Here is a 25,125-nt window from a genome sequence, read left to right as displayed (position 1 = left end):
CAGACATGGAGTGGGGGAAAACGGTGCTGGGAGCCAACCCCAGGCTTTCGAATTAATGCCCTACCAGGTCCTGAGCGGCTGGCTCAGGGCAGCCAGCCCCAGCTCACTGCTCCTCTGGCACCACGTGAAGTGAGTTTGACGGGTCTCAGGCCATGACCACACACCCACTGCAAGCACCAGGCTCAGCAGAGCGGCCAGGAGACCCAACTCCCCTTCTGCCCCTCCAGGGCCGAGCCGAGGCCCCACAGCACGGGATTCTGACCCTGCCCCTCCCCTAGGGGGGCACTGCTCTGCAGCTCAGGGACAGTGGGTCCAGCGTGAGGGCAGCTGAACGCTCAGCCGCCCATCACCAGGGGGCACAGGGACCAGTCCTAGGAAAGCGCCGGGGAATCCCAATGCTGCAGTGATCCATAGGCTGGAAAGAGCAGGTCGGGGTAAACTATTGCGCTGGACTCATGTTTTGGGCTCTGCCCAGGAACTGGTAGCCGGCCTCCTGGCACTTGCACAGCAGCACGCCCCCGGGGCAGCTGGCTGGCTCCAGATGAGCCCCGTCCCCGTCCCGAGGCTGACTTACTGCAGCAGGTTTGTAGGGTCCCCACTAAGGACACAGGCCTGCCTGAGCAAACCCGCCCGCGCCGGGGGCTGGCCACAGGGCCGCTCAGCCCCTCCCCTGGAGTGCCTGGAACTGGGGGTTGGTTTTAACCTCGGCTTTGGGGGCAGGGATGGGACTGGAAGTTACCTCCCCTCCCTGCCAGCTCCTGGGCTCCACTCAGCCCCACCCTGTGGAAGAAGCGAGTATCAGAGGCCTGGTGGAGCCTGACAGGTGGAGCTGTGCCCAACAACACCCTGTCGCTGCGACACCCGACAGGACTTGACAAACGCCTGCAGGGCCGTGAGCCGCCCCGTAGGCACCACTCCACCTGGGGAAGCCGTGTTGGACCGTCCAGCGGCTCGGCACAAGCCCCCACAAACCCCTAACCCAGCCCAGATTAATACGAGTCCTTAACACAAAACCCACGACCCCGCCTCCCCCGCAGAGCCGTTACCCTGCGTGGGGAGTGCCATCCTCCAACAACTTCACTGGTGCCGTTGCTTCTCCACGGGCTGTGCCCAGATACCAGGGAAGCGGCACTGGAGGGATTAACGTGGGGCGGGCTGCCCAGGAGGGGTTGGTCTGACACAGCTTTCCCCGCTGGTCCTACAGTCCCGGCCACTGCTCTGACCTAGGATCCAGCCCCCTCGCCACCTCCCAGCGCTTACAAGAGCAGAAGGGCGCTGTGGCACGACCCGAAGGGAACCAGGGCGCGGCTCCAGCCAGCCAGCGGGGTCACTGATCCCACAGCCAAGGTCCCCTCCCTGAATGCGCCTCCAGCCCCTTGCCAGGGGGCCCAGCACTCAGCATCACACTGGGAGACAGTCTCCATGGTAACCGGGACACAGCCTACATCAGGGCTGAAGCCAGCACCCTCAGCTGCACCCCAGAACAGCTGGGGGCACACTGGCCACTCCCCCTTTTCCTGCAGCTCCTGATACCCCCATGTGCTAGCCAGGGGCACGTGCTGGGGATGCAGCAAAGCCCCCATCCTCCTTACCCAACCAAGAGGAGACAGTTGCCCTGGCAACCCTGGTTGCTATAACAGCAGCACTGGTGACTGAAGACAGCAGCAGAGCCGGGAAGGGCTGAGCTCTGCACGGATTACACAGGGGGGGCCCTGGGTGGGACCATGACCACCTGTGCGGGGCTCAGCCCTGGTCCCAGCGGAAAGGCAGCAAGTCTCCGCCCTCCCCTGGCAAGGTCTGCGGACAAGGGCCTGGCCAAGAGCTGGGCCTTGGCATCGCTGCTGGACCCTTCACCTGCCAGCAGCAACACCAGCCCCACCAGGGAGCAGGGCCGTGCTGCAGGGGGGTGGGAGAGGGCAGACTGAGGAGGGAGCTCCTGGAGACCACCAGCCATCCCCCTCCAGTGCCCAGTCACCCTGGCGCTCTCAGCTCTGTGTGCGGCGCTGGCATCCACCCTGGGCACACAGAGGTGACGGGGCAGGGGACACACTCCGTGAAACAAACAGACGCCATGGGGAGCGTCCCCTCTCACAGGGGGAGCTGCCAGCCCCCCATTCCTCTGCACCCACGGGTGGCACAGCCAGGAGCATCGTTACAGCTGGGCCAGACAGGAAGGAAACAATTCGAGCCCGGGGAGTCACCCAGCACCCTCCAGCCACCTAACCCGGCTTCCCCGCCGGCCTGGCCTCTCCTACTCCCGGCCCCTTCTGCCCTCACAGCCCAGCACGCTTGCTTGCTAAGAGCAGGTCTGGGTCCAGGCTGCCACAGAGCCCGCCAGTACAAGGAGAGCCCCGACCCGCCACAGCCGCCTCGCCTGGCCAGGCCAGATCTCTGCGCCAGCCTGGTCCTCCTTCGCCCCTCAACCCCACAGGGCTCAGGCTCTCCAGGGAGGGCACCCAGAACACCTTCCATTCAGCCTGAGCCCAGGCACCCACCGCCCGAGTGCAGCTGGCTTCAGAGCCGGAATCCGACAGAACCGCGGCGCGCCAGACAGAAAAACAAACCCACCTGCTGGATGTTCCCCGTCTGCTGGGCTCTGCCAGCAACACGGCGCCCGCGGGGGAGGCCTGGCAGCACTGAGCCGGCTGTGGCATGGGCCCTCGGCTGGGCCATTCCCAGACAGGCAAGGGGAGGCCAGGCTCACACGGCTGCCACCCAGAGAAAAGCATCAGGCTCATTACAGCCCTGAGAGCTGCTCTGGCATGGGCAGGCCAGCCCCAGACCAGGGGGACACAGACTCTCCAGCCCCCCCGAAGCCTCCCGCAGCCTTACCTGGACCTGCCCCTTGCCCATGATCTTATCCACAATCTCGTTGTTGTCCTTGTTGAGCTTGGTCTTGTCGTAGCACTTCTCGTAGCACAGGATGCGCAGCGACTGTGAGCCCTCCAGCTCGATCTCGAACTCCTGGGGAGCCAGAGGGACGCGGCTGAGCCCATGCCAAGGGCAGAGAGCAGCCCCAAGCCACGCCCAGCAGGGGTGGGCACTAGCGCCTGGTCTCTGAGCGCACGGCGCTTCAGCCTCGTGCTACACCAGCCGGGCCCTGGGTTCAAGAGAGACCCGGGGGCCGCGCGTCGGGGAGCAATGGCCTGGGGGAGGAGAGGAAAGCCCGGGACTCGACTAGCAGGGGCAGGGCTGCAGGTCGGCTTGAGGGGCACCAGCGGAGCAGCGGGTGGCAGCCTAGAGCTGGAACGAGGGTGCTGTCTGTTCCCTGGCTCTAGCATGATCCCCTCAGTCCCCTAGCAGCGAACTCACCTCGTTCCACTGGGGCTCTGTCGTGTCCCGGAAAACCCTGGTCTTTGCTTTGCTGACAAAGTACCCGAAGGAGTCCACTTCCAGTGTGCAGTAGAGGTCTGGGGAGAGGAGATGAGTCAGGGGGCTCTAGGGATTCATGCCTGGCTCACACAGACCCTTGGCAGAGTCCCCAGCCCACAGTCCTTCCCCAGCCAGGGCCCGATAGCCTGGGGGTACCCATCCATCAGGACAGAGGCCATCATGAACGCAGAGAGGGCAGGCAACCCATCCCCCAGTAGGAGGGGGTCTCTCCCCTCTCCAGCGGGGCTCTGCACCCCTGGGTGGGCACAGCCGGGCCCCAGGGCTGGGGCTGGGCCCCGCTCACAGCCAAGCCCCAGCAGCACAGATCTGGCACTCACTGGCAGACTGTTTGAATCCCTTGGCAGAGTGGACGATCACATGCAGGAAGCCGTAGAGTCCTGGGGATTCATCATCTGCGGCAGAGAGAAGCACAAGGGTATGTTAGGGCTCACAGCCCTGACAGGCCCATAGTCTGGGCCCATTGCCGGCCAGGCACTGGGGTGCAGGGAGCCCCAGCTTTTCACCTATACAGTCGAGCTGAGGTGCCGGGCTCGCAAACCAGGGCAGCATCTCAGCCTTCACTCACCTCCCTAGCCCCGCGGCCCAGCAGGGGGTTGCAGGTCAGGAGTGAGGGGTGTGTACAGGGCACGTTCGCTGCCAGGGTAATGCAATGCCAGCTACTCATATCCCGGCAGCGAGCAGCGTCCCACCGGAGGGCGGCCCACCGCACCTGTCCCAGCCGGGACGCCCAGGGTTCAGTCACGGGGCACCTCTGGAACTGGCTTCCCAGCACCACCAGTCAAACCTACCCAGCGAGAGACCTGCAGACGGGACAGCCGCCCTGTGCCCGGATCTCTGCCACGGACAACAGAGACCAGCTTCGCCCCGTGCTCTCGTGGGGGGTAGGAGATCAGATCCTCACACTGCACAGCAGCAACCCCTGTGGCCCTGGGAGGGGATTCCAGGTGGGGTGTCGGGGCTTTCCGAGCCGGTGTGCAAGGGAGGGGGGTCACCGTGCCCGCCCGGCTGCCTGAGCCCCCAGGAGGCAGGGCCCCCCAGGTTAGCACCCCTCCCTGCCAGATGGGCACATGGTGGCTCTTGCCCAGCAAGGCTGTCCCAAGCCAGGCCAGCTGGTTGGCTCTCACAGCGCCACCTAGTGGCTCACACTCCTCAGCCGCACCGGGCGGGAGCAAACAGCCCTGGCATCAGAGCCCTGGGTGCTCTACAGACCCCGAGCCGCCCAGCCTCACCCAGGAGGCAGGGACTGTTACCCTGAGGCCCAGCAGGACCTGCCACAGAACCCAGGAGTCCTGCCCCCCAGTGCAGGGCTGGGCACTTATCCCCCTACCTGGGGGATCTTGGCTCGGAGCGGAGCTGACGCCAGCAGGCAGGAGCAGGAGCTGGCCCCATGCGCCCGCCCCTAGGGGATTTACGGCATGCGCTGTGGCAAGCTCCGCGGGGGAGCAGAGCCAGCCCTGCAGCGCGCTGGCCTGAGCCGGGCCTGGCGGGAGACACTCACCGTCCTTGTTGCTGGTGACGGGGATGTTGTGGACGGTGCGCAGCTTGAAGCAGGACCCCGTGAGCACCTGCAGCTCCACTGAGCTCAGCACGAAGGCCTGGAGGTCTGTGGGAACACAGAGGGAGTGGTGAGCAGCCGCGGCCAGGGGTTCCCATGCGCTGCCGCTGACTGCATGTGCCGCGGGACCTCCCGAGGGGCAGCCCGGAAAGGCCACGGGCACGGTGGGGCCCCACACTTCTACAGGGAGGTGGCATGCCTGGACCCCTGGCAGGAATGGCTTCGCAGCAGCGAGCCCGAGCCCCAAGGATGCCCCCAGGGAGCCCTCAGAGACAGGCTCCTCCCGCAGGGCCTCACCCTTCTTCTGCAGCTTCTGGATGGCCTCCCTCCACTCCGACCGCTCGTAGTCCGAGGAGAGCAGGAACAGGTAGCTCTGAAAAGAACGGGACGCCATCAGGGCAGCTGCCTGGACTGGGACCGACTGAGCAAGCGAGGCCCCCGGTGCCACAGGAGGTACCAGGCATCCCCAGACCGGCCATGGCGGGGAGAGATCCCAGCCTGCACAGAGCAGCTTGGCCAGCCGGAGGGGAGCGCAAGAGACGCTGTCCAGTGTGATCAGCGTGCATCGCCCCGCTCAGCGCCCAAGGGCAGAGCCCTGGCCCCACACGGACACCCCACTCCCACCGAGGGAGGGAAGTGCCTGCGAGGATGGCAGTCTGCAGGGCAGAGGGACCGGGCACGAGCAGCACATCCCACAGCGGCCGGCCGAGGGAGCACAGTCCTGGCCAGGCCAGCGCTGCACCCTCCCCAAGCCCCACCAGCAGCTCTGTGAGCCAGGCGGCCGGCAGGCCCCTACCTTCCCGTTGCGGTTGTGGATGCGGAAGGGGATGGTGGGGGAGTTCAGGAGCAGCCAGAACTCATTTTCAAACATCTTCTTCTTAAGGCGCTCGATGGCTCGGCTCTGCCCCTTGCCAGCTTTCTGCAGGGGGAAAGTGAGAAGGTGGGAGCCAGCCGGAGCTGCCCCAGGCAGCGAGCGGGACCCACAATCCACACAGGAGTCCCTCTGCCTCCCCCAGTGCCAGCCAGGGGAGGAGACAGGGAGATGCCAATGGGGCACAGCAGGCCCATGCCCTGCCCCGGGCACAGGGTACTGGCTCTCAGCTTAGGGAACTGGCCAGGTCCCTTCTGCTCAGGGGAGCTCCCCTCTCCGCCCCCCCTCCTCCCCCCGAGCAGAGGTAGGTACAAGAGCTCCCTCTCTGGGCACAGGCGCAGCCCCCCAGCACCGCACACCTGCAAGCCCAGTCCCCTGGCTCACCTCCTTCTGCACCTCGCTCTTGATGGCTGAGATCTTCATCTTCATGTCCTCCAGCTCATGGTCCGGGATGGTGTGCACCTGCGGGCAGGGCTCCGACTCCTCGGGGGCCGGGAACACCAGGTCGGCCAGCGGCACGTACCACTTGCAGTCATACTGCTGGTGCTTCCTGCAGCGACAGGCCCGGGTTGAGCCCATGACCCCAGCGCACCTTGCTGTGCCCGGAGCCCCAGGCCACCCAGCCGCTCCCTGCAGCTCGCATGGCTCTGCCCCTTGCGGGCAGGTCTACCCAGCGCCATAGATTTCCCACCTCCATGCCCCTCCCCGTCGGGGGAAGTACCTGCCCCATGTCCAGGCACAGACTAGCTCCTCGGCCCAGCCCCGCGGCCTCTGCTCCAGGCAGCACAGCATGAGCCACCCTGGCACTCGCAGTCCCCCCCCCCGCCCAAGGCAGCGCCTGCCTTACCCCACCGCCGTCTTCTTCAATTTGGCGCAGAGGAGGACGTCGGTGAAGAGGAAGACGTGGCGCAGCTTCCGCGAGCCCTCAGACAGCTCCACCAGGAAGCCATCCTTCACCAGCTGCCGCGTCTAGGAGAGAGCCGGGCCAGCTGTGAACGGGGCGGGCCGGGGCCCTCAGCCCACACGGCACACAGGGGCAGCCAGGCCTCCGAGCTCCACGGAGGAAGCAGCCCTGGCTTCAGCCGCTCATGTCTAGTGTGTCTGAGACAAAACCCGGCTGGCCTGGAGAGAGACGGAGCCCCAAGAAGGGGCCCTGGGGGGCTGGCTGGGCTCAGGCCAGAGAGAAGAGCAGCACCGGACCCCGAATATGGGCTGCAGCTGGAGGGTCTCTTCCCAAGAGCCAGCTGAGAGCCCAGGGTTTCCCCAGCAGGGCAGGGATGCAGGGCAGCCCAGATCCAGCAAGGGCAGGCTGAAGCCAGGAACCAGCCATTGCTGCAGTGGAGAGGGCTCCCCCCTCCAGACACTGAGGGCCCCAATGGGCACGGCTAGGTGGGGGGACTCACGGATCATACCATCAGCTGGTGAAACCGCCCCACCCCAGCCACGTCACCACCTTAATGGGACCCGGGGGGGGGCCGCTCCCCCACCCGGGGGGGGGGGGGGGGGTAGCAAAACTCTCCCAACCTCCCCTCCCCCAGTAATTGGAGATGCCAGTTGGGTTCCCAGCTGGCACTGCTTGGTCCCTCACGCCCCAGGGATCGGGCCCCTGCTCACAGCCCAGCATACCATGGTGCAGCTGCCCTTCCACATCGGGGGAAGCAGATCTCCCCACTCCTCCATGGGCCACACCCGTCTCTCCCAGCCGGCCTCTGTTCCAGCTGGGAGTGGGGGCAGCTCCCCTGGGCAGCCCTGCCTCACCTCCCCCTTCGGCGTGGTGACTGCCGTCCTCCGCGGGTCGATGTCCTCATTGATGCTGGACAGGAAGTTCTGGGAGATGCGGAGGGCATCCTGCAGCAGCGGGTAGTCGGGGTGGTCGGCCGGCGTGTGTTTGAGAAGGTCCTGGAACGGAGGGGTTGACGGTGAGCAAGCCAAGGCAGAGCTAGCGAGCCCCCCCGCGGCGGGTTAGCGGCTAGGGCCACACGGAGCCCCTAGCCAGAGCTCACTGCCTAGAGACCCAGCAGCAAGCAGCACCGCATTAGGAGCTTGGAGCAAGGCCACAAGGGGTTAATCCGCCACAGCTTCCTGCTCCCTCCCCCGCAGGACTAACCCTCAGGGTGCAAGGACCCCCCCCCCCCCCCCCATCTCGGACAGTGCCCCCAGCAGGGACGGAGGGGGGCAGTGGAGGAAGCAGGACGCGAGCACAGCCTGAGAGCTGTGTTCCCCGCCGCTGCCAGGGCATGGCCCCCACGCCAGGACCCCGGTGGGTGGGGCTGGCAGGAAGTGGCAGGGGGCGAGCCAGAGCCATACTCACATGCAGTACCAGGGTGCTCCGTGTCACACGGTCAATGGGCTTGTACAGCAGCGCTGTGGGGAGAGGTGCCAGCATCAGAAAGGTGCTGCCCCTGGCTCGGCCCCACCCCAGCCCCTCGCTGGATAGCCCCTCCCCATCCACACACGGGGTCTCCAACCATCAGCAGCTCCAAGCCCTGCCGAGCCCCCGGCCCGGCCAGTCACAGCCCACCCCGATGCCTTGCTCAGACAGCCACGCGTCTGCAGCACACCCCCAGACGGGTTCAGTCTCCACGTGGGTCCCAGGGGCCAGGCGGCGCTCTGTGCCCCACACAGTTTTGATTCCCTGGCAGGCCGGAATTCCCGGTGCCACCGGCTGGGAACGTGGTGCAGGGCCTGGGATCTATGGGAAACTCAAATCAGACACAGCTCAGCCCAGGGCCGTGAGCTTTCCGCACGCTGATCTGCCAGCGCACCTCAGTGCTGACCCCGCAGCCCCTGCTGTGTCACTCCAGCCTGCGCCAGGGGCTGCAGCAAGGGACTGGGAGGGTACCCGCGCTGGCTTCACCTGTATTACCAGGGAACGCCACCACCAGGGCTAGGCGCTGTGAGAGTCCAGCCTGCTTCCTGTTCTCACTTCTCCCCCTCGGCCAGTGGCACAGGCCCATCAGGTTCCCCTTTTTCAGCCCACTTCACTCTCCACACACAGACCTTGTCCCAGCCCAGCCCCGCCGCCCCCGAACCCACGGAGCCGTGCCAGCCACGTCCCGAGCGCAGAGCAAGCCTTGGACTGGTCCGGCTGCCAAACTCAGCCAGGGGAACCTGGGCCTTTTTCACAACAGTCGTGTTCTCCCTGGAGCTGAGAAACCGCCCAGGGCACTCTATGGCCCCAAATCCACACCACCTCCGGGAGTTCCAAGTCCTTTCACCCGGTTACCGCACCGGCCCCGGAGCTCCTGCACCAGCCACTCCGGTTCCCTCCCCGAAACCCACCGGAACCAGGGGGGGGACTGACCGACCTGGCAGAGTTCCCGCTGTTACCAGTGGCGTGCTGGCTCGTGGGAACAGGAGAGCTCTGTGCACTGGCCACCGGCTCTGCTCCCACAAACCAGGAGGTGGCTGGTTGCACTGGGACCTCAGCCGTTTCCAGACAGAATGGGACGGTGCAGGCAGCTGCTGCCCCTGAGTTACGACCCAACCCCTAAGGGGGAGGCGGGGACCTGCCCCTGCAACCTGCACACCCCCTTGGGGCTCAGCGTTCACTGGAGAGCCTCTCAAGAGCCTGATCCTCCCCACATCGTGTGAGGGCCCTGGAGGCTCCAAGCCCTTGTGCATCTCACTCTTAGAAGGGATGTGTGCACGCAACTCCCACAAACCCCTCCCGGCCCCTTCCCAGCACAGCCCGGCAGGTGACTTGCATGACTCCCCAGTCTATTTATACCCTGAGCAGATGCAACTGCATTCTCCCTTCCCTACAACCCACTTCCCCCGGCCCAGAGCACGTGGAGAACACGCTCGGAGCTGCCCGAGGAGAAGGAAACCTGCTCCCCTTTCCTGAGGCACTAGGACATGGACACCTGACCAGCCAAAGGGGCTGGGGGGCTCGGGCTGCTCCTGGCCCTGGGACAAGGACTCCACGCCAGGTGAGCGTGACCTCTGCAGAGGGAGGTGTGATGAGGTGCTGGCCCTCCCAGGCAGCTGTGCCCCCACCTCTCCAACAGCAGGAAGCCCGAGCATGGTGGGGTGTGGGGAAGATGTAATGCACACAGCCAGCGAGGCGCCCCCTCCCCCCCCACGGCACCCACTGGCTGGGGGCAATGGGGGCCAAGAGCTGGGGGCGAGTGGCTCGTCTTCCCGAGCCCAGGGCTGGGGCATTAAAGCCCCGACTGGCCCAGCCGCTCCCCTCCCAGCCTCCCGCCGCTCAGCAGCAACAATGGACCCGCCTGTTGTCACGGTGAGGCAGCCCCTCCGTTGGAGGTGATCAGGGAGGGGTGTGTACTGTGTCCACCACCAGGCCAGGCAGGAGCCAGATCCCAACCAGGAGCAGGCACTGGGGAGTGGGACAGGTACCATGCCCCCCCTGGGCTCAGAGCCCCCACTGCCAGCCCCGCTCAGCACTAGCCCCACGCGAAGGTCAGACGTTCACTGAGCATTTCATGAGCACATGCTGGCTGGGACAGCCCGAGCCAAGACAATGGGACCTGCCCAGCCTGGCACAGACCCACCCCGCTGTGCCAGGGCGCCATCGGACCCTCCCCAACTCCTTCCCTCTGCCCTCCGCCTCGCCAGCCCCTGGGGCTCAGTGATGATTTCACACGCCTGATCGAGGGGTTCTGGGTTCTCCCCGACACCCCCAGTTGCACCCCATTCTCCCCTCCCCTCCCCTTGCTGCTGCCGCTCCCGGGAACAAGGCTGCACGTGCCCTGGCGGAGCACAATCAACGCGGCCCTTCACAGCCCAGAACAAAGAAACTACCAACTTCAGGCAGCAGAGCACAGCGCCAGAGGGAGAAACCCCCCAGCACAAATCCCCAGGCCCAGCAGCACCGCTCCCAGGGGCGACACGCGCCGAGAACACCCCCGACTGGGCTGCCTGTCTGTCCAAGGTGGGCGGGACCCTGCGGAAGCCAGGCCAAATTCCCCCTTGGAGTCACGGCGCCCCCAGCGGCTCTGCCCCACGCCCCGACTCACCATAGGTGCAGTTACAGCAGAGCCGGACGATGAGGAGGATCTCCATGGCAGCCCCGGCTCCGCACGGCCATTGTGACCGGCTCTCTGCCTCCCCTCGGCAGCTCAGCCCGGCTGCAGCCCGGCATCAGCACCTCAGCGAAGCAGGGGGAGGGGAGGGGGCGGGGGGCTGCCAGACAACACTAGCATCCTAACGAGGGGAGCACCGGCGCCGCGCACGGGCACACAAAGGGCTTTCCGCTCGCACGCGGGAGCGGATCAATAATGCATGCGTTCAGGGCCGCAGACAAAGACGGAGAGCCCCCTCCCCACAACGCATGCACGTACCTTCCATGGTGACTGAGGTGTGGTTCTCCTTGGAGTCCTTGGGGCCCTTCACTTTCAGCTCCTGCCCACGGGAGAGAGGCTCGTTAGGAGGCTTGGAGCAGCAGCCTGGGAGGATGGGGACTTGCAGGGCTGGGGTTCTGGGTAGGTGCCTGGTCCAGCTGCCTCTGCTCTGGGGCACAACGGAACCCCCTGCCAACCACCTCAGGCACATGCAGGCCAGAGGTGCCCCCAGGGCAGCTCCTGCTGGATGCTACAACAGAGCCAGATCCCCCAAGTGGTAGCCAGCGCTGGCCCAGGTCAGCCGGGCCCCCAGCACCGCTGCAGCTCCAGGGAAGGCCAAGGCAGAGGGGGAACAGTGGGAGCAGGGCTGCTCCCCACCCTGCATGGGGGTCCCGCTGCACCCCAAGTACATGCACGATGCACCCCAGGGTGAGACAGCGAGTGCCAGAGGAAATAATGAAAGACTCCCCCAGAATCCACTGCAGCGGCCCAGTCCTGCCCTGTGCAGGAGTTCAGGATTCAAATCCAGTTCCACACTGGGAGCGACACTGGAAATCACACCTCCTAGCCAGGAGCTGGAGGGCCTGGATCTATCAGCCAAGACCTGAGCCCTATGGCCCGGACACAGCAAGGAACAGCCCTGCACTCTGCCCAGGCTCCGGGAGTACACGGAGCCAGGTCTCGGCAGGTCGTGACACCGCCAGGGTCTGCCATTCGCATGAGACATGGAGGGGGCACCACATCCACTGGCAAGTGCTGTGGGGGAGTGGGCAGGTCGCTCACACGACTACACCAGGCTTGGCGGGCAGGGGGCCGGGTCTGCCAGAACCAAGTGGGTCTGAGCCACGTCTCAGTGAAGCCCGGCAATGGGAAAGGCCGTTGCCCACAGGCTCCCACCACTCCACCCCCAGCCGGAGTGCACCTGCACTGGGAACAGACATTGGAGCCAGCCCAGCTCCTCCAAGGATGGCCCCAGCACAGTGCAGAGCCGGCCCAGACAAGGAAGCGCTCGTCCCCCATTCAGAGCGCCAAGGGGCTGCAGGAGGGAGCCCCCAACCCCAAAGCTCAGGCCCGTTGCTATGCCTCGAGACTGCCCAGTGGGCCCAGACGTTGCCATGTGCGGCCTGGCATTGGTCCAGGGAGCTGCTCTCCAGGGACACCTGCCCAAGTGCCCACAAGCTGTTGCTATGGCAGTGGGTGCCTCATGCCACTGAGCCGTCAGTTCTCTGCACGCGTGGGCCAGTGAGCTCCCCAACCCAGCGGGCAGGGGAGGGACTCCAACCTGACCCACGCGGAGCTCTCTGCCCAGAGCCTGCAGGTAGAGTGACCAAACAGCAAGTGTGAAAAATCGGGATGGGGTTGAGGGATTGGGGGGGCGAGGGAGAATAGGCGCCCATATGAGACAAAGCCCCAAATTTCAGGACTGTCCCTATAAAGTTGGGACACGTGGTCACCCTACCTGCAGGGGACATGCTCCATCCTTGCCCCTTGCTCTGCTCACACCGGACCACAGAGCCCGAGCACCAGTGCCGCGGGATCAGCAGCCAGAGCCGCACTCCCAGGCCCGGGCCGCCCCCCACGCCAGCCGGCGCAGTGGGGAGAGCAGGCTGGGTCCTGCCCCTGGGAGCCGTTCGGTGCCGCGCGAGCCCTGCACCACGCCACCACCCAGCAAGCGTGGCCGGGCGCTGCGCCAGAGGCTGCCAGCAACCCCCCCCGGGGGCCGAGGAGCCCCGCCCCGCTCACCTCCGAGATCTTCTGGAACTGGTTGTTGTTCTGGCTGCATTTCTCCGCCGTCTCCAGCGCGACCTTGTAGTTATCCACGAAGGCTTTATACACGCCGAGCTGGCTGGCCTGGGGGCGAGCGGAGGAGGGGAATTACCCACAAGACCTGGCAGGACGCGCCTGGGATGGGGCCGGCTCCTTTGAACTTTGTCTTCAGCAGTTTCCATAGCAACCTGAGCAGGCTGCGCTGGTTAACGGGCAGGACGCTCGGCTGGCCCCTCTCACATGCCTGCCCAGCTGGGGCAAGCGAGCTCCTCCGGGCCCCGACACCCAGCACGCTGCCCTGGGCGGGGAGAAGGGGCGCCCAGCTGGGCGCTCTGACAGGACCCCAGGTGTGGCCTGGCCGGCTGGGGTGGGCAGAAGCAGCAGGCTCCATGTGTGCCCGCCTTCCCCTCCCTAGGCAGCCGCCACTCCCCAGCCTGGCTGCTTGGGGAGATCACTGACTCCCGGGGCCCCCAGAGGAGCCTGCAGGAGACACTCACGCCCACCAGCCCCTGCTGTGGGCACAGTGACCTGGGAGAAGGTGCCCAGGCAGTGCTGGGCGAGAGCCGATTGCCAGGGGCCAGGAACCAGCCAGGGGCAGAGTTGGAGGCCTGGGGAGGACAGTGGGGCAGGCCTCAGGCCTGGTCTGGAGCACAGCAGATGGACTCGGGCAGCAGCAGGGTGAGCGTCATCCCCACTGCCCACAGACATGCCACCGGCTGCCAAGCACGGCCCCCAGCCTCTCCCAGCCCCTCCCCACAGCAGCTGGTACAGGGGGCTCCCCACGGGACGGGGCCCAGCGGGCCCAGGTAGAAGGGAGCTTTCTCAGCACAGCCACTAACAAACCAACCCCCGGCGCACCTGCCAGCCTGAGAACAGGCGCTCGCTGCTGAGTGAGAACCTGGAGCAATCAGCCCCTGAGCTACGGCTGCTTCCCAGGAGCCTCTGCCCAGCCCTCCCCCTGTGCCAGGGCCCGGCAGCCCTCCCACCACACAGCCGTGCCAGCTACCTAGTAGCAGCCAGTCAGAGCAGATTAAGGCAGTGTTTCCCAGGCCTCAGCTCCAGAAGCCAGGCCTCTCAGCAAGCAGAGAAATCAGTTCCTAGCCCTTTGCAGTCAGGAAGTAAGCCCCGTGTAACTGACACAGCGACACCTGCCTGAGTCTGCCGAGAGCCTGCACCACCAGCTCTGAAGAGGGAAGTACTCCCCCGCTGCCAGTGTAACCGACAGCAATGCTGGGAACTCCAAACTCCACTGGCCTGGGACCCCCACCAGCTCCTGACCGAGGCTCCGTGTGACAGGAGAGGGTCCAGTGCCCACTCCGCCCCCCCTGGGGCACCAAGGAGACCTGTTGTTCTCTGGGCATGGTGCCAAACGAGAGGTGGAGCCACAAGGAGCCTGGATTGCCATAACCCAGCCCTGCTCATCTCCAAGCTCAGGGGGTTTTGTCCATCACCGGGGTGCTGGAAGGAGACAGACCAGAGGAAGAGAGTGTCCCAAGCTATCACTCGGAGGGGCTGCTGGCCAAGCACATCCGGGGTGCGAGCCCGCTTGGGATCAGAGCAGCGACTGTAGCCTGCGCATGGCCCAACCTGGGGTGAGCTGTCGCAACAGCCACCTGGCTCAGCAGGGCCCAGACCCCCAACCAGAGGGGTTTGCAGCCACCTGCTCCTGCTCCAGAGACTCCCAAAGCCTGCTCCCCGTTCTTCCAAAGTGCCTTGGGACGGCCCAGCCAGAGCCCACAGGCCCACTTGGCTCCCTGGCACCAGGGAACAGTGAGCAGGAGGGGAGACTGCACACTGCGTGGGGCCTGCAGCCCCCTGGGCCACCCCCAGCCAGCCCACCCCAGGGCTGCCCCACACAGAGCTCTGCCTAGGCTCGCACCTGGGAAGAACACCCTGGACTCAGCTCAATCCCTCCCTTCTCCGGGCAGCATCTCTATGGGTGAGGAGCTAGAAGACAAGCCCTGCCCACGCCCCAGATCCCACCCCTGCCCAGCCACCTGCAGGGGAGCCGAGCTTACCAGCTTCTGGAAGAGGTGCCCCAGGGTGACCTTGCTGTCCCACTGCTGCACCTTGGGGCAGAGGCTGTCGTAGAACTCCTTGTGGATCTCGTAGATGTCCTGGATCTTGTAGAAGATGGTCTCGATCTGCTGGATGGTGAGGACGGGCTGGGAGGTGGTGGCCGTGGCCTTCAGCGGCTTCATGGGCTGCGGCGAGCAGGGGAAGCCAGCGTTAGAGCAGGAACCTGCCAGAGAGACAGGCCAGGCTCGGTGCCTGCCAAGGGGGCCGGAGCAAAGCCACAGACAGGAGCTGAAGGGCCCCCTGACTGGCATGACGTGGGACAACTAAGAGCCGCCCTTCTCATGGCGGGATGGGGGGCAGCCCCTGGGAACTACAGGTCCCAGCATGCAGCACAGCCTGCTCCAGCCGGGGTGTTGCATGCTGGGAGGCCGCCCCCTGTGGGAAGCAAGGGGTCAATCTTCAGTTCTGGCACTTGCCTGCAAATTTGGGTTAAGCTGGATGAGGAGCTTGCCAGGGTCAAGCCCCATGTTCCCTGGGATGGGGGAACAGCCACGCAATGGGCAATCTCAGAGCAGGAAACTCCTCGGGCTGCAACAGCAAGGGGGGCTGCAGGTCGGGAGTGAGGGGCACCGGCAGATTCGGTGGGGAGTCCAGGGCTGGGCTACCAGGGGATGGTGGGTCAGGATCCAGCCACCCCACCTCTCACAGATCTGCAGAGCCACTTTCTAGCCAAGACTGTTAGGGACATGGCTGGGAGCAGAAGAAGGGGCCTCGAGTCCCCTGCCCCGGCGCTGGGGCGCTGCCTGCGCCGTGCCGTGCAGGGGCTGCAGACGGCAGTTTCAGTTTGCGTGTCCGCACAGACTTCCCCATTCTGCCAGGAAGAGGAAGGTGGGAACCTGCCAGCCCTGTGCATTGCGCAACAAGAGGGCAGTGGGCTCACAGGGGCAGGACCGGGTGCCAGGGCAGTGCCACCAGTTGGTGCAGGAGGGCCCAGGAAAGGGACGGCCAGGCCTGGCACAGGGTGCGACATGGAGAGACGTCTGGCTGCCCACGAAGATGTGCCCCAGCATACGTCAGCCCTCACCCTGCAGGGGGCGGTGGGGAACGGGCACCTATGGGTCAGCCCCCATCCCCCAGACGCAGGAGTTACATGCCTGGCCAGACGTCCCGGTCCCTGGCACGGGGGCGGGCAGGACACGTTTGCATTAGCAGCTCTGACCCCAGCAGCCAGGAGGGGACAGAGACCCACACCCACCCCAGCCTCGGAGGGACTCTTCCTTCTCCACCTTGTGCGGCTGCTGCGATTCTGGTTCCCCACCCCCGAGGCAGCGGCACCCCCAGCCACCCACCCTACTGCCCATGAGGGGCGGGACAGGCTGCCCGGGCTGGCTCCCATTGCGGGTGGGGCTAACGTTAGAGACGCATCCCCCAGCCGGGATGCTCCCTGTTCTGAAGGGAGCTGGGGGCAGGTCTCCAGCCAGCCTAACGCCCACTTCCCCTAGGGATTCCCGCCTGCAGAACCTGCTGCGGCCGGGGAGAGGAGAGCCCGGCACTGCTTGAGGGGGACGGGGAGAGACCCCAGGAGGGCACGGCCTCGTGCCCGGAAGCACAGGGCTCAGTGCCGGGGACTAGCCCTGGCAGAGGGGCCGGGCGCCCGCTGGGCCATACTCACCAGCAGCAGCGCCTCCAGCTGGTTGATGTAGATCTCCTCACTGGCCAGGAAGCCCGAGAGCACCAACTTCCGCATCTCCAGCCCCTTCCCGGCATCCCGCTCACCCTGCATGACAACAAGGGACGTCAGGGTCTAGGCGCTGCAAGGGGAACCCCCAGGATCTGCTCCCAGGGGAGGGGCTCTCCAGAGGGAGGAAGGCTGGCATGGCCAGGGAGGTGCCTGGTGCCAGCGGAGCAGCGTCAGCCTTGGGCGGGGTGGGAAGCCTTGGGCAGAGCTGGCTTTGCTGCCCTCCCTCCTCCCCAGCTGGCAGGGTCCCAGCTCCGTTGCTGGGGCTCCTGCGGTCTCCCGCACAGGCCTCTCACAGGGCAAGGCCCACAGCAGCCAGGTATGTAATGCTCATTGCTGAGTCTGGGCCAGCTGCCAGTGGCTCACTGAGCCCCACCCCCCTCGGGCATGTACCAGCACCACCCTCTCCCTTCCCCGGGCTCCCTCCGCTGGCGCCCGGGCCAGCGCTCCAGCAGGGCTCCCGTCCTCTTCCCACCCGCCGTACTCGCCCTGTGCCCGGCCCACTGTCCGAGGGGTGGGAGTGCCTCTCAACACAGGAGCCGGGCTACCGCAGGGCAGCTTCTGGTGGCCAGCCTCCCGGCTTCAGCAGCCCTGCATGCCCCCAGGCCTGGGGATAGCACCAGACCAGGAACCTGAGGCAAAAGCCAGCAGCTACCATGTCCTTATCCGGGGTTGGAGCCTCCCAGCCTGGGGCGGTGAGGGGTGGGCAGGGACCATGCCCAGAGGGCTCTCTGGGCATCGGGATCCTCCTGGTTGGCCCAGGCCTGAACAGGGCAAATGGCGAAGGCCAGCAAGGAGGGGAACACACCGAACTGGCCGTTTGTGCCCATACGCGGGAGGAGTGAGACAGCGCCCAGCAGGGTCCCCATGGCGGCCCTCCATCACGCCCCCACCCCACGCTCCACCCAGGCCAGTGCCCTCTGCCTCACTCTCACGGCCTCCTCAGCCAGGATCCGGCTCCCCCCAGGCCTCTGAGCCCAAGCAGCGCACCCCCCATGGGCTCCAACGGGGCCCCCACTTCGTCACACCTGGCCACACAGAGCCAGGCTGGGCAAGTGATTTCTCAGGGGCTCGGCGCAGTTCACACCTGTCAGCATGAAGCCGGGGCCCCCCGCAGGGAGCTGTGCTGCTCCCAGTGCCACTTTCCAGGCGAGACCCTGTGCAGGAAGAGTTCGAGGAGCCTCTCACCAGCTCCCAGGCGCTAACCCTGGAGTCCCGGCCGAACGCAAAGGGGCAGTGGGACCAGTCTGATCTGGATTGGCAGCGATGCCGTGCATAGCCACATGCAAAGCAGAAGTGGCTGCATCTCAGCCCTGCCCTGCCGTCAGCAGCTCCCTACCCCGCACGCCATACACATGGGGATCCGCAGGGCCCCCCAGCTCTTTGCCCCTCTGCAGAGGGTGGGGAGGGGCCTGCAGCACATAGCCTAGCCCCAGTGTGAGGCAGGCTCAGGGCTGCTGCAGGGGCTGTTCTGAAGGGTTTGCAACACTGGTGATTTCCTGAGCTCAGCCTGTGAGGAGACAGCGAGACACCCCCGCCCCCCCGGCTGGATCCAGCATTCGGCACCGAGGCAAACCCTTCCCAGGAGCTGCCTGGGGGCCCCTGGCCATGCAGCCTCCCCCACAGGGCCACAGACCCACCCCCCAATCAATCAGTGCCCTGCAGGCACCCCACTGAAGCAGCCGCATAGGAGTTTGGACTTCGGGGTGCTCCGGTGCAGCCGGCGGCTCCCAGCCGGGACCAGGAAGGCTGGCATGGCTGGGGGGTGCATGGCAGAGCCTGGTGCCAGAGGAACACCAAGGAGCCGGCTTGCCCACTCCCAGGCTGTCCTGCCTCAGCTGTCACTCCCCTGCAGGCAGAGGGGCCCATGGAGGGGACCAGAGCCCCCCCGCCCCGGGCTGGCACCAGCGGCTGCTGTCGTGACACCCACGGGACGTGGCTGGCACCACTGGAAGCCATGGGCAGGGAGCGCTAACCCACCTCAGAGGGGCCAGGCCTGACACTGTCTCCCCGGCCATGGGGAAGGGCAGCTCCCCTGCTCTGTGAGGTGGGGGCCGTGAGCCTCGCAGGGGGAAGCTCTGTTTGCTGATAGCCAGATACTCCTCCCCCGCCACGCAGCACCCTCTGCTCCCTCTGGCCAGGGGGACCCAGCTCCGGGGGGGGGGGGGGGGGGGGGAAGGGGAGGAGAATTATCAATCCCGAATGGACGGGCCTGGTCGGATCACTGCCAGGCACCTCTTCTAGGCCTGTCTCCCAGCTGGGAAAGCCCCATTGCACCTGCCTGTGCCCAGCGCCCGCAGCCCCTCCCCGTCCCAGACGGGCCCTGGGCCTTTAAGGCAGGAGCTGGCTGAGGCCAGAGCCGTTTCTTGTGGCGTTTTTGGCCACTGATTAGTCACAGGCTCTTCCTGCTTCTCCGGGGCAGCCCCAGCCCCGCTCGGCTGCCTGCCAGCCCCACTGCCCATGCCAGGGCCGAGCAGGCGAGTGCCAGCCTCGGCTCTGGGCTCCAGCACCGGCACAGGCCCTGCCCCACGAAGCCTGTATGGGAAGTCTAGCCAGGGCACTACCTCCAACAGGCCGTCCAGGGAGGCAGGGCCTGGAGCACTGGGCCCTGCCATCCCCTCGGGGGCACAGGAAGGGCAGAGGAGGAGTGGCACGGCGAGCGGTGGCTGCCCCCGCGCCGTAGGGAGGTCCAGGGCCTGCGAGCCCCCGGTCCTGGGACCAACAGCTCTGGCCCTGCTTTACCGAGGGCTGCAGCCAGCACTTGGGGACATGCCCCAGGCCACAGTGCATCCATGGCAGAGCCAGGGGCTTAGAGCAGGAGCTGGCCCAGTGCCCTTCTGGAGCAGGCAGCAAGAGGAGACACTGCCACCCGGATACGTAGAGACCCCCAGCTCCTCAGCCAGCGCCCAGCCCCACGTCCACAGAGGCCAAGGCTGCAGCCCCAGGGCCCTGCACAGCCAGCAGGCCCTTTGCCCCATCCAATGCACCCCGCCAAGGGGAGGGGCTGCCGGGTCCACTGGCACCAGGGCTTGGCTGGGCTAGTACCACACGGCAGCCCTGTAGCCAGGGATGGGATCTGCCCCCCCTCCCCCAGTCATCAGAGCCCTAATTGCTGTCCTCCAAGGGAGGCCAGGACAGCATGGGTGTCACCGTGCCAGGCTCCCTGCCCTGCCCCCCATCCTCGGCCCGAGGCACCCCCAGGATCTCAGCACCACACACCCCCTGGCACCCTGCCCTGCCCCCCAGCCTCAGCACCAGGCACACCTCACTGCTCTGCCCGGCTTGTGTGCTGAAAGCTCCGCACTTCCCCCCACCATGGCAGGGGCGGCAGGAAACAGAGGGGCAGGCGCCACGGCCCTATTAGAGGAGGATACTTCACTGCCTCTGCCCCCAGCCTACACCCCAGTGACTGGGGCAGCCCCCCAGGCTAGGGCTCAATGCTACGGAGCCGAGCGCCCACCACAGAGGTGCCACGAGCCCCCGGCGCCACCCACAGGCGCAGAGAAGACACAGCTGGCACTGAGGAGGACTCCCGACGCACGCCCCCCAGCCCAGCCCAGCGCCCCCCTCCTCCTCAGGCGGATGTGTGCCCACCTTCTCGGAAACCAGGAAGGGAGACCCCAGGCCTGGGCTGGTGGGGGTGCCTGGCTCCAAATCCTCTTCATCCTCCAGGATTTTGTCCAGATACCCTATGGCCTCCTCTTCCTCCTCCATGGCCCTCAGAGCGGCAGGAGGCCAGAGGGCACAGCCCGCAGCTCCAGGGGGGCCTACTCCAGCGGGCCAGCCTGGCCCGATTCAGCGCTGTGAGCTGGCCGCAGCCTGCTGCTGAAAGGAGCCATTACGGGAGTCCTGCCTGCGCCAGCCAGGGCAGCTTGGCCCCAGGCTTCCCGGAGAGGAGAGGAAACCACGGTCCAGGCAGCCCTGAGCCTGCACGAGGCTGCGGAAACGCCAGGGCTGTCAGCACAGGGGCGAGGGGCCAGGCTGCTCCGACCTGCTTAACCCCTTCCCGGCCCCTGCCGTCTGCACTCCTCCAGCCAGCCCCGCTGCTCCGCCCTGCCTCAGCTAGTAATGCACAGGAAATGAACGTCCTGCTCGGGAGGGGGGACCGCTCCCTGGCGTGTGGCCAGCGCCGCGCGCAGGACCAGGGCTGGCTGCTCTCTAGAGCGGGAATTTGCAAGGCAGGACGAGTGTTTGGGGAACCAGCTTCTACACTGTGAGCTGCCACAGTCGCAAAGGGACAAGGGAAGCGGCGTCCAGGCGGGGAAGTCAGGCTACAAGCGCTCTGCTCAGCCCTGGAGCTCTGGTCTCACAGTTCCCCAGGGCCCGGCCTCAAGCGACACACAGCACAGGCTAAGGGGTGATGGATAGTCGCACCCCAGCATCAGCCGCTGCCTGGAGAGGGCCCCCACCCTGGAGCCCATAGAACTGTCCCACCAGCCCTGCCCAGGGGCTCTCTCCTCCACCCCGCCCGCTCCTGGGCACAGCGGCGGCAGAGCTCCCTGGCCCTGCTGCACGGCACTGGTCGCGTGGCGCTGCACTGAACCGCAAGAGCAGCAGCTGCCTCCCGGCACAAGGGAGTCTGGGAGAGACGTTTCAGTACCTAGCAGTGGGGATCGTACAGGATGGGACGGGGACGGGAGAGGGCGAGACAGGGTCACTCAGACCTCCCCCTACAGGGGATCAGGCCTCGTGTGCAGCCTGGAGGCAAGCGCTGGGCAGGATGGGATTGAGTAGCCGGGTAAATCTAGAGCAGAGCTCTGGCCCAGAATGTGCCTGGCCAGCCCTCCCAGCCAGGGAGGGAGCCTTGCAACCCAGCCACGGTACCCCTCCATTCCTTCCAGCAGGGTGTTGACTCTGAACCCTAATGATGTGATCAGTGCAGAACTGCTCAGCCTCCAGCCAAGCTGAGGCAGCCCCGCCCCCCTGCTGGATGTTGTGGCAGATCCTGGGATGGGGAGCGCAGAGTTCAGCCGCTAAGGCCTTTGCCCCTGCCCAACAGGAGGAAGGAGGAGAGACAGCTGGGTACCAAATCCACCTCTTGTGCCTTCCTGAGCGCCCACAACGCCATCCAGCCCCCGCCCAGCTCCCCAAACCTCCAGGGCCCCAGTGCAGCGGCTGCTCAGGGCTGAACCCAGCAGCACGAGGATCACACGGGCAGGGGGCAGTGAACATAACACCAGTGCCAGGGACTCCGGATTGACCAGACTGGGGAGGGGGCAGCCTCCTGCATGGCCTGGGCGCACTGGGCCTCAGCTGGCCACCAGGAACAGACTAGGCAGAGGAGGGTGGGGCTTTTCAGGCTCCCAGGGCCCTGCAAGCTGGCTGTGGGCTAAGGATGTGGGGAGGGAGCTTCACTGCCTCCACCCGCCCCCGAACTCCAGGAAAAGGGGAAGCTGAGGTTGACACGCTTTGCATGTGCAGCCCTATTGTCTTCCTCCACCACTCCCTGCGGCCGCCAGTACTGAGCTGGGGGCGGGGACTGACCAGGGCGCACGGGGGGGTTTCCAGAGCCCATGCCTGGCCCATGCCCTTGACGTGGGTCAGGACCAGTACTGAGCTGGGGGCGGGGACTGACCAGGGCGCATGGGGGGTTTCCAGAGCCCATGCCTGGCCCGTGCTCTTGACGTGGGTCAGGACCAGGACTGGGCTGGGCTTCAGCCCTAAGGAGCAGAGGTGCCCCAGGACAGGCCCCTGTGCACAGACTTCAGAGAGGGCCAGGGGTGGGGGGAGCCAGTGGGAGATGGTCGGGGCGGGGGGGGGCAGTTCTCACCCAGAACCACAGCTCCCTCCTTTCCCTGCGCAGCAGCCCAGCACACGGAGCCCCTGCCTCATGTGCCCAGTGAGAGGAGGCTGGCCCGGGGTATACGGGGCAGGAGGAGAGAAGCCATGGCCCAGCAGCAATGCCTGCCTGCTCCCCACGCATGGGAAACAGCAATGCGCTCAGTACAGGGCTCAGGGCCCGTTCGCAGCTCCTCGAGCCCAGAGGGAGAACAGGCTCTCCTCCCTTCCCAGCAGGGCCGAGCTACCCCCTCTGTGCAGGGCGGTCTCTCCCCACCCCAGCTATAGGGGACTGACACCACCCCAGCTCCTCCCAGCCCCTAGCACAGCCCCCTCCATCAGCGCCAGCCGCAAATCACCCAGCCCCACTGGAAACCCCTTTCAACTCCAAATTGCCCCCTGCATCCAGAGCGACGCCAGCCCAGGGGCTCCCACCCGGCTGGGCGTCCTCTCGCCTGAGCCCCATGGACAGGGGCCCTCGGGTCCCCCTTCGGCAGTTGCCGTCGCTCTGAGCCGAGCCTGCGTGGGAAGAGGAGAAGCCGAGCGCGATTCAGCTGCCTGCCACTGGCAGATCCCAGCCGGCCCAGCCAGCACGCAGGCCCTGATTCGGACGCTGGGGAGGCAGCTGCAAAGGGTTAAAGCCACCAGCCGCAGCATCCAAAGGGCACCCGGCTTAGCCTGGAATTGCCCGGCCACAGATAATGGGATTGAAGGCAGAGCCAGCGCTGGAGCCTGAACGTCTCCAAATCCCATTAGCGCTGGAACGGCTGCGAAGGGAGCGCACGGCAGAGACTACAGCCCCAGCTGGGCTCTCCCACTCAGCAGCTGGAGAGGGGCACACCCCGCTGGACGCCCCCTGGGGTAGGAGGGGCCAGCAGCGTAGCTGCCAGGAGAGCAGGGCACCCGTGGGAGCAGATCTCCAGCACCTGTGCATCCTACAGGCTGGGGCTCTGCGGGCACCCATGGCACCGTATGCTGGGAAACAGGAAGATGTCAGGGCACTGCCATGCAGCATGCCCCTGCCCAGCCACGGGATCAGGGCTGGAGCACACGTCCCTTGTGCAGTAGCCATGCCACGCAGGCAGCAGCTCTGCCCAGGGGCTGTTCTGGGCACCGCTCCCTTGGGTGTAACCGGGCCCGAGCTCCCAGGGCAGGCCGTCCAGTGTGGGGGCAGGGCGTCCCTGGGCTAGGGAACAACCTGAGGCTTTGTCCTGAGACACCCAGGCTCAGCAGCTAGACAGCTGCACCCAACCAGGCCCAGCCCAGCCCAAGGCAGCTCCCGTGCCCAGCCACGCCCAGGCCCCGCAGCTCCCCACCCCTCCAGAACAGACAGCTCCTGATGCTGTCGGGCAGCCCCCGCCCCATCCCACGCGTGTCCAGCGGCCTGCTTCCCGCATTCGCTGGCTGCAGTGCCACCTGGAGCTGCCCACCCCGGCCCCCCGAGGCTCTCCCTCCAGGACCTCCCCACAGGGCCAGGCCCCTTTGCCGAGCGCTGGCTTTAGTCCATAAGCCGTGTGGGGAAGGAAGAGCACTATGCCCATCTACGGACAGTAACGTGGGGCAATGCCGGGGTCCTGCTGAGGGGCAGCCCCAGAGGAGGAGGAAGAGACGATCCAGGCCCAGAGCAACACCATTCCTCCCACGTTGGGGAAGTGGAGACATCCCTGCTTCGGACACGTCATTAAACCCAGCCACAGGGCCCTGCTCGCTGATGCCACCTGGTGGGGAAACAGCACCAGCCAAACGACTCGGGCCGAGCTCTGAAATCCAAAGCAGGCAGGCAGGGGCTGGGTTGCATTCGATCCAGCTCATTCCTGATGCTCCTTGGCACACGCCACCATCTGCCTTTCTCTTCTGCAGATGGGTAGTTTGGGGTCTGGGGGCATCACCCACCCAGGGGCTCCCCCGTCTTTCTAGGTCCTCCACCCAGCCTGGCATCTCATCCCCACCAGGCAGGGGGCTGGGAGGAAGTCATGCTTTCGCATTCACTCCTGTTCCTTGTGGGATTAGACCTTAACCCTTTCAACGAGACAGAACCCAGCCTTTCCTGGCACTGCCTTGCCCTGAACAAGGAGTCCCAGAGCTGGTACACAGGCCTCTCTGGCCACATGCACCTCACGGCACAGCCATGAGAAACTGGTACCCTCAGCCTAGCATGGCCTGAGGAACAAGTCCCATGCTCCAGGGCACAAGGGGCCCCACTGCTGCAGGGTCAGGAAGGCTCTCTCACCCCCTCCATGCACTCAGCATCGGACCAGGGCTTCATCTCATGCTAGATCATCAGGCATTTGCCTTCCAACCCGCTGCCGAGAAGGTGCTGGGTTGGTGCGTGTCAGTGCCAAGGAAGCCAGGAAATCAGGCTGCGTGGCTTGTTTGCCAAGAGCTATCAGAGCCCTCAGACATGTTTGGGAAGATATATGTGACACACACACACACACACACACACACACACACCCCGAGTCTCCCAGATGCTGGCGCTGCCCAGAGCGTGGCAAGAGCCCCTCCCCCGCCCCCAGCCACCCCTCCCTGTTTCTTGGGGTTTCCCATACACAGAGAGCCCTGGTTGGAGTGTCTCTTTAAAAGTTTCAGAGTAACAGCCATGTTAGTCTGTATCTGCAAAAAGAAGAACAGGAGTACTTGTGGCACCTTAGAGACTAACAAATTTATTAGAGCATAAGCTTTCGTGGACTACAGCCCACTT

At 65.8% G+C, this 25,125-nt stretch overlaps 1 protein-coding gene across 3 annotated transcripts in view; it reads right to left on the bottom strand.

Annotated features, from left to right (window-relative positions):
* The window catches only part of ABR (ABR activator of RhoGEF and GTPase), a 96,798-nt gene that overhangs the window by 24,333 nt on the left and 47,340 nt on the right, over positions 1–25,125 (bottom strand). For 2 of the 3 annotated variants that reach the window (XM_034752286.1, XM_034752287.1), the window contains exons 3-16: positions 16,581–16,685; positions 14,908–15,093; positions 12,866–12,973; positions 11,123–11,183; positions 8,131–8,183; positions 7,578–7,718; positions 6,667–6,788; positions 6,204–6,369; positions 5,745–5,867; positions 5,246–5,321; positions 4,892–4,996; positions 3,711–3,785; positions 3,313–3,410; positions 2,833–2,964 (exon numbers count right to left, since the gene is read on the bottom strand). In XM_034752286.1, coding sequence (XP_034608177.1) covers positions 2,833–2,964; positions 3,313–3,410; positions 3,711–3,785; positions 4,892–4,996; positions 5,246–5,321; positions 5,745–5,867; positions 6,204–6,369; positions 6,667–6,788; positions 7,578–7,718; positions 8,131–8,183; positions 11,123–11,183; positions 12,866–12,973; positions 14,908–15,093; positions 16,581–16,685 — 1,551 coding nt within the window. Of the gene's footprint in view, positions 1–2,832; positions 2,965–3,312; positions 3,411–3,710; positions 3,786–4,891; positions 4,997–5,245; positions 5,322–5,744; positions 5,868–6,203; positions 6,370–6,666; positions 6,789–7,577; positions 7,719–8,130; positions 8,184–11,122; positions 11,184–12,865; positions 12,974–14,907; positions 15,094–16,580; positions 16,686–20,240; positions 20,711–25,125 lie in introns of those variants that run through there. The other variant, XM_034752288.1, reaches the window with a different exon arrangement.

This window comes from Trachemys scripta, chromosome 18, assembly GCF_013100865.1.
Source record: "Trachemys scripta elegans isolate TJP31775 chromosome 18, CAS_Tse_1.0, whole genome shotgun sequence".
NCBI lineage: Eukaryota > Metazoa > Chordata > Testudines > Emydidae > Trachemys > Trachemys scripta.
Note: the sequence above shows the minus strand (reverse complement) of the source record. Positions and strands in the feature narration are given on the sequence as shown.